At 37.7% G+C, this 11,411-nt stretch overlaps 1 protein-coding gene and 1 non-coding gene across 2 annotated transcripts; one reads left to right on the forward strand and one right to left on the reverse strand.

The window, feature by feature from the left end:
* Nucleotides 1-893: 893 nt before the first annotated feature.
* On the forward strand, nt 894-4,511 carry LOC125188913. Its single transcript, XM_048086016.1, has 5 exons — nt 894-1,047; nt 1,095-2,819; nt 2,964-3,169; nt 3,224-3,327; nt 4,388-4,511. The coding sequence occupies exons 1-5, from the start codon at nt 894-896 to the stop codon at nt 4,509-4,511; spliced, it is 2,313 nt and encodes a 770-aa protein (XP_047941973.1).
* Nucleotides 1,325-1,431, reverse strand: LOC125202875. The gene has a single exon (XR_007173212.1). It is a non-coding gene; the product is annotated as a small nucleolar RNA R71 (small nucleolar RNA).
* Nucleotides 4,512-11,411: the final 6,900 nt, after the last annotated feature.

Below are 11,411 nucleotides of genomic sequence, written 5' to 3' on the forward strand. Positions count from 1 at the left end.
CGACTTTGGTTATACAAGTTCCGTTTGCTATTTAATATCCGTTTTGATTTTACTTTGTTTCTTCCCTAAGTTAATCTTGATGCTTCATGATTGAGTGACACAATCGTGTATGATTTAATATAACTTGCTTCATAACTGTGACAGAGTTCTAGCGAGTTAGGTCCACTTAGTAGACACTACAGTTAGCTTCCTTTAAAACGGCACTGTTAATTGAGAGTGAGGACTTTTCAAGGGTCTTAGGAGCTTTTTGGAGTTACGTGTTAGGATTGACAACCCTAATCTTGTAATCAACGTTTGTTTCGCATGAGCATAATCTAGGTGACTCGTTCTATCAAAGTAATAGTTGTGCTAGGGTATTGTAGTTGGAATTTTGTATAACCATAACTGTGAACACACATCCCTGGGATTCCCTTATCTCTATTGTCTTTCTCTTGATTTATTTGCTTCTAGTTGATCTATGCTCTTATTTGCTTTTAGTTTTTCAAAAGTTTTCAAAACCCAAATGTTTTTCCAAATACTAATTGAGTCTCAGTAGAGGATAGACACTTTGTGTTCGTCTTCCCCGTGTTCGATATTCGGTACTGACCTTTAGCTATACTATATATACTTTGTATACTTGCAGGTTTATTTAGTGCTAATAAAAAGTGTATCAAGTTTTTGGCGTCGATGCCGGGGAAGAACAATTCACTTTGAGTGATATCTTCAAACGGATAATTTTGATACTTTGGGCTTTAATCTCTTTCAGTTTTTAATTTTAGTTTTATTTAGTTTTTGTTTTTGGTTCTTGCAGGTTTTGTATGCGAACGCGCTCTGGGAAGGACAGCTTAGAACCGCTCGATTTAGAACTTGAGAGAACTCGTAGGAAAATAAGAAGTGAAAAAGGATCAGGAACAATGGGTGACCGAACGGACATCGAGAAACTACAGGAAATGGTGAAGCTACTGATGGATGAGAGAGATGCGGAAAGGGCGGCCCGAGAGGCCTTGGAAAAGAAGAATCAGGAGATACAACCCGTGATGAACCTCGTATTGACGCTAATAATTTCGAGTTACGCATGCCCCTTATTCAAAGGGTTGAGCAAACTCCTTTTGCAGGTAGGGCCACAGAGGACGCGAACCACCATCTCTCCAAATTTGTGGAGATCGCAAACACTCTCAAATTGAACGGTGTCGACGACGACGCCATAAGGGTAAGACTCTTTCCCTTTTCATTAACTGATTCTGCTAAAGAGTGGTTTGAATGTATGCCCATAGAAAAGGTCTCCACATGGAAGGACATTGTAGCTGCCTTCCTCGACAAGTATTATCCGCCGGGCACAATTTTGAAGCTCAAAAGCGAGATCTTCCAATTCATCCAAGGCCATGACAAACCCCTCTATGAGGCGTTTGCTCGTTTCAAAGCCCTTCTCAGAAAGTGCCCTAACCATGGTTTCACTGTGGACCACCAGGTAGGAATTCTCTATAATGGGTTTAACGAGAAAATTTGTGTTATGCTTGATTCAGGTGCAAATGGAGGGTTCTTAAGAAAGTCAGGTGAGGAAGCCATGGCGGTGATAGAGGAATTCGCCACCAACAGCAGGGGGTGGTCGAAAGAAAGGCATAGCCTAAAAAGGATAGTTGCAGTCGAAGAAACCGAGGAAAGCTCCTTTGCAAAGGAATTGGCCGAGCTTCGAGTTAGGGTGGACCAAATGGATTCATCAAGGAAGGAGGACCCGATTCCACCAACCTCCATTATAGCAGTCTCGAAGACTGAAACTCCTACCCCGATAGTGAAAGAAATCAACTACATGCAAGGAGGCGGCCCCAATAGAAATTACAACAATAATTATCGCCCTACCCAGGGGGGCGGTAATTTCAATAATTATAATGGGAACCGACCTCATCCTAACCTTTCTTATTCTAACAATAATTACTTGCAACCCCCTGCAGGATTTAACGTTAAGGGAGGAGTAGTTGATACAATTAAAAAGGAGGAAAAGTATGAACAAGGGATCACAAGGATCTTGGAAGTAATCGCGCAAGACAGGAAGGTTAATGACACCAAGATCGGAGTGGTCGAAGCTAGGATAAACAACCTCGTGCAGGGAATGAACATGATCTCAACAGCCATAGCCAACATCAACACACAAATGGAGCAAATCCAAAAGAAATTGGATGAGGATAGGGCAAAGGCAGCCGCACTAGTGGACGACGTCAACAAAAAGTGGGTGGCAAAGCATAAAACTGGGGACTACCAAGATGCCGGCGGACCGCCGCACAGCACGCGGCGGGCCGCCACTGAAGCCCAGAATGGAGTCTGCCCAGCCATCGGCGGACCGTTGGACTCTACGCGGCGGGCCGCCACCGAGAAGGCAGAAGCGCCCGCCCAGCAGGGACTCGTGCGGCACAATGGGATTGTGCTACCTTTCCAGCCAAAGAGGAAGTTTAAGCTCGAAGAGCAGTTCAAACACTTTTTGAACATGTTTTGTAAAATTCATACTAACATTCCTCTAGTTGAATCGTTGCAGGAAATACCTAAGTACGCAAAGCTACTAAGAGAGGCGGTGATAAGGAAGAGAAAGCCGACAAAAGCCGACCTTAAGCTACCACATCATTGCAGCGAGATCATCCAAAAGGAAAAGGCAGTAAAGCAGAGAGATCCAGGCCAATTCATTATCCGATGCCGGATTGGAGAGGGAAAGGTTGACAAGGCACTATGCGATCTAGGATCATCCATCAATCTCATGCCACTGAAGTACTATGAAAAGCTCAACATTGGGCCACTCAAAACTTCAGACGTAACACTCAGGTTGGCCGATAACTCGACCATCAAAACTTTTGGTATGATTGAGGATGTCTTAGTGAAAATAAATGACCTTATTTTCCCCGCCGATTTTATTGTGCTTGACATGAAAGTAGACAAGAACGTCCCTCTAATTTTAGGGTGAGATTTTCTTGCCACTTGCAAAGCTTTGATTGATGTAGGTCATGGCGAGATCACAATCAGCGACAACCATAGCCAGTCCACCTATAAGATCGAAAGCGAGATGCTCAAGTTTGAGGAAGCAAAGCGGGCTAAGATGGAACAGCAGTGTAGGGCAGTCATGGTCATGGTCACGGATTTGACCAAACCACAAGACCCCTTTGAAACGGAGGAACATGCTACCTCCACCATCGATGTTGTAAAAGAGGTAAGACATTCTCCCAAAAAGGTCAATACTAATCCCTCTACCTCTATTCCGCAGAAAAAGAAGCAAAAGAAAAAGAAGGCAACCGGAGAGGACCCCGAAGTTTATGTTCTCAAAACAAAGATGGGGAAATATCAGTGGTGGAAGAAGCTAGGGACCAAGTTGCTCCATTTGCCTATCTTCAACACTCGGGTCGCTGATCCCCCCAATTAGTGGGCCACTTCAAGTCGAGCTAACGAATAAAAACAAAAGGGCTTGTTGGGAGGCAACCCAATGCTTTTCTATTTTTGTAATTTTCGTTTATATTTTAAAAAAAATAAAAATAAATAAAAAATAACGTGTGGCGGTCGCTGCACTCAGCACGGCTGTCGCCACACTTGTTTTCACATGTGCAGGATAGGACGGGCTTAGGGCAGGCTTAGGGCGGGCCGAATGAACCGCTGATCGGGCCGCGGCGGCCCGCCACGAACCACTGTTTTAAACGCCCGTGCGGCGGACCGCCGCGCTCAGTCCAGACACGGGAATACAGTTATAAAAAGTATGTTTTCTATTCTTTCTCCCATTCCTTCTCAAATTCCTTCCTTGCACATAACCCCCACCTTTTACACACACCCACACCATCATTCTCTAAATTCTCGCCAAGTGTAGAGTTCTTCTTCTCCAATTCTCAATCAACACAAGGTACGAATCCTAACTCAATTCCTGAGCATTGTTCTACTTCTTTCATGGATTTAGGCGTATGTTGGAAGAATTGTTCGGTAAAAACTCTTATTTTATGATGGAGGATGATTGTGTATGCTTATTTGTGAATTTGATGGTGATATTGTGTTTTGGTGTTAGTTTTGAAGCTTTGTGAATACTGATTCCTTCTTGTTTATATTTGTTCCTATGTTGCAATCATGTTCGTAGCATTATGAGGCTATTATTATTTTCATGAATTGCAATACTTGAGTAGACTTAGAGATTGTTGATGTATATTGACTTATTGTTGATACGTCTCTACATGGGGGATGAATTCACGTTGGGGGATGGTTTAGTGTTTCCTAGTTGGGAAGTTTATGTTTTACATGTTTCCATGTTACTATCTAGGAAAATTTCTACACCTAAGCTTGTTTCTACATGTTGATTCGTTCATATTGTTTCTAAGAGTGCAAGTTTGGGGGAACCTTTGATTTTCCCATTAGTGGTATATGTTCTAATTATTGTACTTTTCGTTTGTAGAAATATGGGATCAAAGGGGAAGCCCGAGAATGCGAAGAACTATGGTGTTAGCCTTGCTTCGGATGAGCATAAGGCTATGTGGAAGAAATTGTCGGCACGAGAGACGGCGCCCTCGAGGTTCTGACCTCTCCGCGGCGGTCCGCCACATACTCGCTGGAACATTTTGATGTCGTGTGGCGACCGCCGGACAGCCCGCGGCGGGCCGCCACCTGGGCGTATTTCTCCAGCTTAATTTTTTCAAAGATCTTCAACTTTCGCTCGGTCAGGCCTCAAAGCGAGAATTTTCTAGGTATGTTTTTATTTCAGTAGTCCACTCACGTCCCTACCAACTCTGCAAACTTATTTTACACTTTGTTGTACATAAGTTTGGGGGAATGAAGTGGTGGACCGTGAGTTTAGGATTTTTCTTTTTGCTTTAAGTTTTTGTTTTTGTTTTCAATAACCCCGTAGGTGAATTTTGTGTTCTAAAAAATGTTTTTCTTGAATCCATGTCGTGAACTTAACATGAAGAACTTAGAAACACGCATGCTTAGGGACACACATTATATTGAGTTGCCGATGATATTACATTCCATCTATGTTTAAGTCTGGCTTAACGTTTTGATTTGATGGTTTGGTGAAAAGGTGCATAATTAGTGAATTGCTTGTTCGCCTTGAATCATGCTTATACCTTGTGAGGATTTGAGCCTATTATTTCATTCTTGTGTGATTTATCTGCATTCATGTATTTGTTTCTAGAACTTGCTCCTAGTCTTACCTAAGTTTACATAGTGTTTAAGTTGATTTAGGAGGATGATTGGCCATCTTTTCTTAGCCTACTTTTATCCAAAATTTTGACCCTCTCAAATATTCAAAATTTTTCCCTTTGGAGCCAAGTTTGAGCCTTTAAGCCTTTTCTTTGGAAGCCAAAATAATGGGGACAATTCCTTGGGTTAGTTAGTTTTTGCTATCTTATTTGTAAAAGAATTGGAGAGATAAGGGGAAAGTATAAAAGTAGTGTGCTTAATGTAAAGAAAGTACAAGTTGTGAAATTGAGAAAGAATGCAAACATGTGCTTGGTCTTAGAAAAAAAAAGAAAGGATGTGTAAGAAAAAAAAAAGAAAAAGAAAAAAATGTGGAAGGTTGAAAAAAATAATATAGAAAGAAAATCAAAGGATTGGAAAGTGAGTTGAAGGAGATAAATGAAGTGTTAAAAGTGTCTTAGGTTTAGAAAAGTGGAGTTATCTTTACTCTACTTGGGATATTTTTATTTTTAGTCACTTTTTAGCCAAATATTCCTCACCTACCAAAGAGCCTACATTATAACCAAAGATAAAGACCGAAAGGTCTTTTGAAGCTTAATCACATTTAGTAGAGGAGGGAGTAGACTTTGAGCAAGCCTATGATAAACTTTGCATGATGTATGATTTGAGGGCTTATATACACATTACCCTTATACACTTTGAGAGTGGGAGAACACTTCCCATCTTTGGAAGTTTGCCACATGTGAGGGCTTGAATTCAAGGGCTTGATTTCATTGCGTTAATACCTGTTTAAACTGTTCTTCCATCTTTTGAGGCAATTATGATGTCTAATTCTTGTGCATTCCGTGCATCTTTTTGGTGTCTTTATTGTTTTGTTTGAGGACAAACAAAAATGTAAGTTTGGGGGAGTTGATACACTCGGATTTTGCACTGTTTTAAGGCCATTATTTGGTCCGTTTTTTTTGTCAAAGTCACTCTACACGTCCATTATTTGCATATTTTGTCTATTTTGGTATTTTGACGTGTTTTGTGAGAAATGTGCATAATTGAGCCGAAAAAGGGAGCCAAAACGCCAAGTTTGAGAATCTGGAGTCAGAGACGGCGATGGAACAGACTCTCTGAGTCCAACGCGGCGACCGCCGGGCAGAGGTGCGGCGGCCCGCCGGAGAAAGGCGGCGAATCCGAGAAGCCCTAGATTTGTGCCCAGTTTTACCATATTTTGGAGATTTTTTTCCTTCTACAACAAGGCATGGCTTTTCCCTATAAATAAGGCCTCAAGCTTCATCAAAAAGAGAGAACTTCTAATTGCAAAATACTTCATAGAGATCAAGGCTTAGAGTACTTCACTGGTGCAAGGAGTTGGAGCAGGATTTCAAGAACATCAAGAACGACAAGGATTCAACCTACGGGTTTTATTTGCTTTAGTTTTATGTTCAAATTGTCTTCCCTTCAATCTATGTTTTTAGCTTATTCAATTATGTGTAACTAAACTCAGAATTCTAGGGATGTGTTAGTAACGACTTTGGTTATACAAGTTCCGTTTGCTATTTAATATCCGTTTTGTTTTTACTTTGTTTCTTCCCTAAGTTAATCTTGATGCTTCATGATTGAGTGACACAATCGTGTATGATTTAATATAACTTGCTTCATAACTGTGACAGAGTTCTAGCGAGTTAGGTCCACTTAGTAGACACTACAGTTAGCTTCCTTTAAAACGGCACTGTTAATTGAGAGTGAGGACTTTTCAAGGGTCTTAGGAGCTTTTTGGAGTTACGTGTTAGGATTGAAAACCCTAATCTTGTAATCAACGTTTGTTTCGCATGAGCATAATCTAGGTGACTCGTTCTATCAAAGTAATAACTATGCTAGGGTATTGTAGTTGGAATTTTGTATAACCATAACTGTGAACACACATCCCTGGGATTCCCTTATCTCTATTGTCTTTCTCTTGATTTATTTGCTTTTAGTTGATCTATGCTCTTATTTGCTTTTAGTTTTTCAAAAGTTTTCAAAACCCAAATGTTTTTCCAAATAGTAATTGAGTCTCAGTAGAGGATAGACACTTTGTGTTCGTCTTCCCCGTGTTCGATATCCGGTACGACCTTTAGCTATACTATATATACTCTGTATACTTGCAGGTTTATTTAGTGCTAATAAAAAGTGCATCAATAACCATAACTGTGAACACACATCCCTGGAATTCCCTTATCTCTATTGTCTTTCTCCTGATTTATTTGCTTTTAGTTGATCTATGCTTTTTATTGCTTTTAGTTTTTCAAAAGTTTTCAAAACCCAAATGTTTTTCCAGATAGTAATTGAGTCTTAGTAGAGGATAGAAACTTTGTGTTCGTCTTTCCCGTGTTCGATATCCGGTACTAACCTTTAGCTATACTATATATACTTTGTATACTTGTTGGTGTAGTGGATGTTATATAATGTCGTCCATCAGTATGCATAACTGTTTGTTGGTGTAGTGGATGTTATATAATGTCGTCCATTATTTGATGGAATGTAAACATTACTGTATGAAGTTTTGTGCATTATGTTGTTAGTGACCTTTGGTTCATGCATTACACAATACACTACTGATACATCTCTGTTTCATATTCTGGACAACATCTAAGCAGCGTCGGCTTGATTTTGACGAAGCGGTTGACGATGTTATTCCGAGCGAGTGAAGTTTGCAAGGACTCCGCTCACCTGCGCACATAATACCAGAGGGGGTGTCAACCAGACACATGCGACCAGGTTTTGGAGAGAGAGGCCGAAGAATTTGAACTTTGAACGGTGGATACTTTGTGAATAGGATGTTTTTTTGGAATTGGAACACTGGTTTTTTTTGGTTTTGATAACTTAATGTTGGGAGTGAAAATATAAGACTTGTTGGTTAGCTAGTTGTGAACAATTCTAAGTTTTATGAACTTGTGCAAATCCAGCTTCAATTTTCGTATTAGTTGATTACAGAATTATCTTAAACCCTATAATGGATAAATATTATTGTATAATGTAAAGTCTGACATTAATAATGTAGTATACGAATAAAATAATGTATAAAATTTTATCTAATGTCTAAATTAATCAATATAATTTGACCGGCGAATAACCAACATAATTGATATAAGTCAACTAGTAATGTATGAAATGTAAATAATAATGTATATAATTTAATGGATAATGCACATTACAGTACTACTCGCACTTTATCATATGTAATGGGATCAATAGTGCTCTCAACAGTACTAATCACGTTCACTAAATTATGTGTTTTGTTTAATATAATGTACAATTGTACTAATAATAATGGACAAAATCATATTAATAACGTACTACTCCCTCCGTCGTACAAAGATTGTCCCATTTTTCCATTTTGGTCTGTCCCATTTTTCCATTTTGGTCTGTCCCACAAAGTTTGTCTCATTTCACTTTTTACCATATTTGGTAGTGGACCCCATATTCCACCAACTCATTCTTACTCACATTTTATTATAAAACTAATATATAAAAGTAGGACCCACATTCCACTAACTCATTTCTACTCACTTTCCATTACATTTCTTAAAACTCGTACCCGATCAAAGTGGAACAATCTTTGTGGGACGGAGGGAGTATATGTTAGGAATAATGTAACTGATCTCAGAATCGGGTATAGATAATATATTGCGTAAAACAATGTTATTGTAGCAAATAATGCAAAAAAAAAACAAATAATGCATTGTTACTGTGAAAATAATGTATCAAAATGTACAATTGATTAGAATCAGATAATGGATTAACAACAAATTCTTGAGAAGGACGACATCAATTTCTACCAAAATTTATACCAAAATTTATACCAAAATTCTTGAGAAGGACAACATCAATTCTTGAGAAGCACGACTAATACAATAACTTTCTACCAAAATTTATCAATAATAAAAAAAACAGACGTCTTCAATTGAAAAGGGACGACATCAATTTCTTGAGAAGGTCTTCAATGGAGTAAAAACGATGAAGGAGAGAAGAAAGATTGTTCAATTCTCTCAATTTCAACATCTCCATATTCGATCTCAGTTGCTGCGCGAGGAGATCTGAAACGCAATTGTGGAGAAATTGGAAATCGGCGTCATGATTGAATATCTCCACCACTCTTCCTCATGCCTTGTTTGCACATGTAGAAAACAAAATCAATGAAAGATTGCTCCAAAAAACAGTTTTCGACGAGAAACTAGTTTAAGAAGCTGTTTCTACAGCGTTTGTCTTCGAGGTAGAATGACTTCAACGGAGAAAAATGGAGAAAAGATTAGACAGAGAAGAAAGATTGTATGGGATCGTGTAATTCTGTAAAATAACTAATGCAATCTTTTGATGGAGATAATTAAGCAACTTACCATAACCAACTCCAATGTATATACCACTTTAGCCCTCTTCGTTTTTTTTAATGATTGTAATTGTTTTAAACAGCCTTTATTTTCGGCCACATGATCTTGTAAATGGATGGACTAAATTGAGAAGGAAAAAAAATAATAATTAGAAAAAGGATATGAATACAGGGGTGTACTAGTATAACAACTAATTTTAAAGTTACAACGTACATCCAACCACGTGCTGCCACATGGGACGAAAAATGCAATACGCATTTGTAGAAGCTATAAATGAATTTCGGCAGATTGCATTTTTGTTATATGCAGATTGCATTTTTTATTGTTAAGTTTTGCATTTTAGATATTGACTGTTTAAATTGCATTTTATATATAGACGGATTGCATTTTTATATTTGAAAATGCAAAACTTAACAATAAAAAATGCAATTTATGTGAAAATGCAAAACTCAACACTATAAAATGCAATTACATACAACAAAAATGCAATCTGCGAAAATGCATATACAACTAGATTGCATTTTTGTGTATAAAATATTGCATGTTTTGTGCCACATGGCAGTACTAGATTGGATGTACGTTGTGACTCTAAATAAGGGGGCACCCTAGTGCTCCCCTACATCCCTAGATACATATGCAAAAGGATGAAATTTTATAAGTTAACATAACAGTAAGGGCATGGTTTTTTTTACCAGGGGGAAAGTTGTTTAAGTATTTAAGCATTATTATTATTGTTAATAATTATGTTATAAATTAATGAGTGATTAGGAAAATCTTAAAGTTATTTTATATACGTACGTTAAAATATGAGTGGAATATGAGTCTCATTTTTATATATTAGTTTTATAATAAAATGTGAGTGGAATGAATTAGTGATATGTTGGGAGCTAAATGGTAAAAAGTGAAAGTGGACAATTGATAGGGGCATACGAAAATGGCAAAAATGGACAATTAATTGGGGACGAATGGAGTATTTATATAACCTTATTATACGGTTAATCTCGATTTTCCCTAAACCCTTAAATTGAAGTTGACTGATTTGCCCTTATGTAGGCTATAATTATCTGTATAAATTTAAATACATGCTCATTGCAACATTAAGTAATTTTATTATCAATAGACAATATGTCTAAAGCAATAATGATGCTCAATTTAAATAATGTAAATAGCCCCATCCAATAATGTAAGTTAACAATGAAGTTAATGTAAAAAAAAAACCACACGATACCAACATTTCCTCTTGCTGTTACGCTTCTCTTTGCCTATATCCGGGTCTTTGTCTGGGCATGTTCTTGAATCATGATGAACATTCGGGAACAACCGATGCTGCATACATAAAACAAAACAGTCAACGAAATAGGACAATATTGAATTACATATGCACAATAATGTAAATCTATAGTTATGAAAATGAAAATCACTCCAATTCAGTAATTTATAGTTACTAACTGGCTTGAATAATATGTTACCTAGCTGGGACACAATGACACAGTTTGATATAAAAAAACTGTTAAATTACCCAAAAAAATGAAATACATTATACATATACCAAGTAACATTACGTGCATCATATTCCTGTGTTTCCGTCGAACTCCTTCAAACATGACGCAATTATATTGTATGCAAGATACTCATATATTGTCGTGCAAATACAAAAGACATTAATCGCAAAACAAAAACAAATTACGCTATTCATTAATATTCTGATGAATAGTAATTTTCAAAATTGCAACAACTTTTAGAACGTAAATTCAATATAAAAATCGAACGGATAATAATTACTTGCATTCTTCCATTGTTAATATCAACAAAATACTCTTGAGATGTCAAAGGATGGCGCAGAGCTTCTTACTCTGGTTGTGTTTATGTTTATGAAAAATATATCTCAAGAGAAAAAGTATTCCGTGATTTTGTTTCATTTAC

This window comes from Salvia hispanica, chromosome 1 (genome assembly GCF_023119035.1).
Source record: "Salvia hispanica cultivar TCC Black 2014 chromosome 1, UniMelb_Shisp_WGS_1.0, whole genome shotgun sequence".
Classification (NCBI taxonomy): domain Eukaryota; kingdom Viridiplantae; phylum Streptophyta; class Magnoliopsida; order Lamiales; family Lamiaceae; genus Salvia; species Salvia hispanica.

Coding starts and splice junctions, on each gene's coding strand:
- LOC125188913 (XM_048086016.1), top strand. CDS start 894: ATGGGTGACCGAACGGACATCGAGAAACTACAGGAAATGGTGAAGCTA. Junction 2,820..2,963: donor CTCGACCATCAAAACTTTTG/GTATGATTGAGG, acceptor TGATTGATGTAG/GTCATGGCGAGATCACAATC. Junction 3,328..4,387: donor TGGAAGAAGCTAGGGACCAA/GTTGCTCCATTT, acceptor TTTCGTTTGTAG/AAATATGGGATCAAAGGGGA.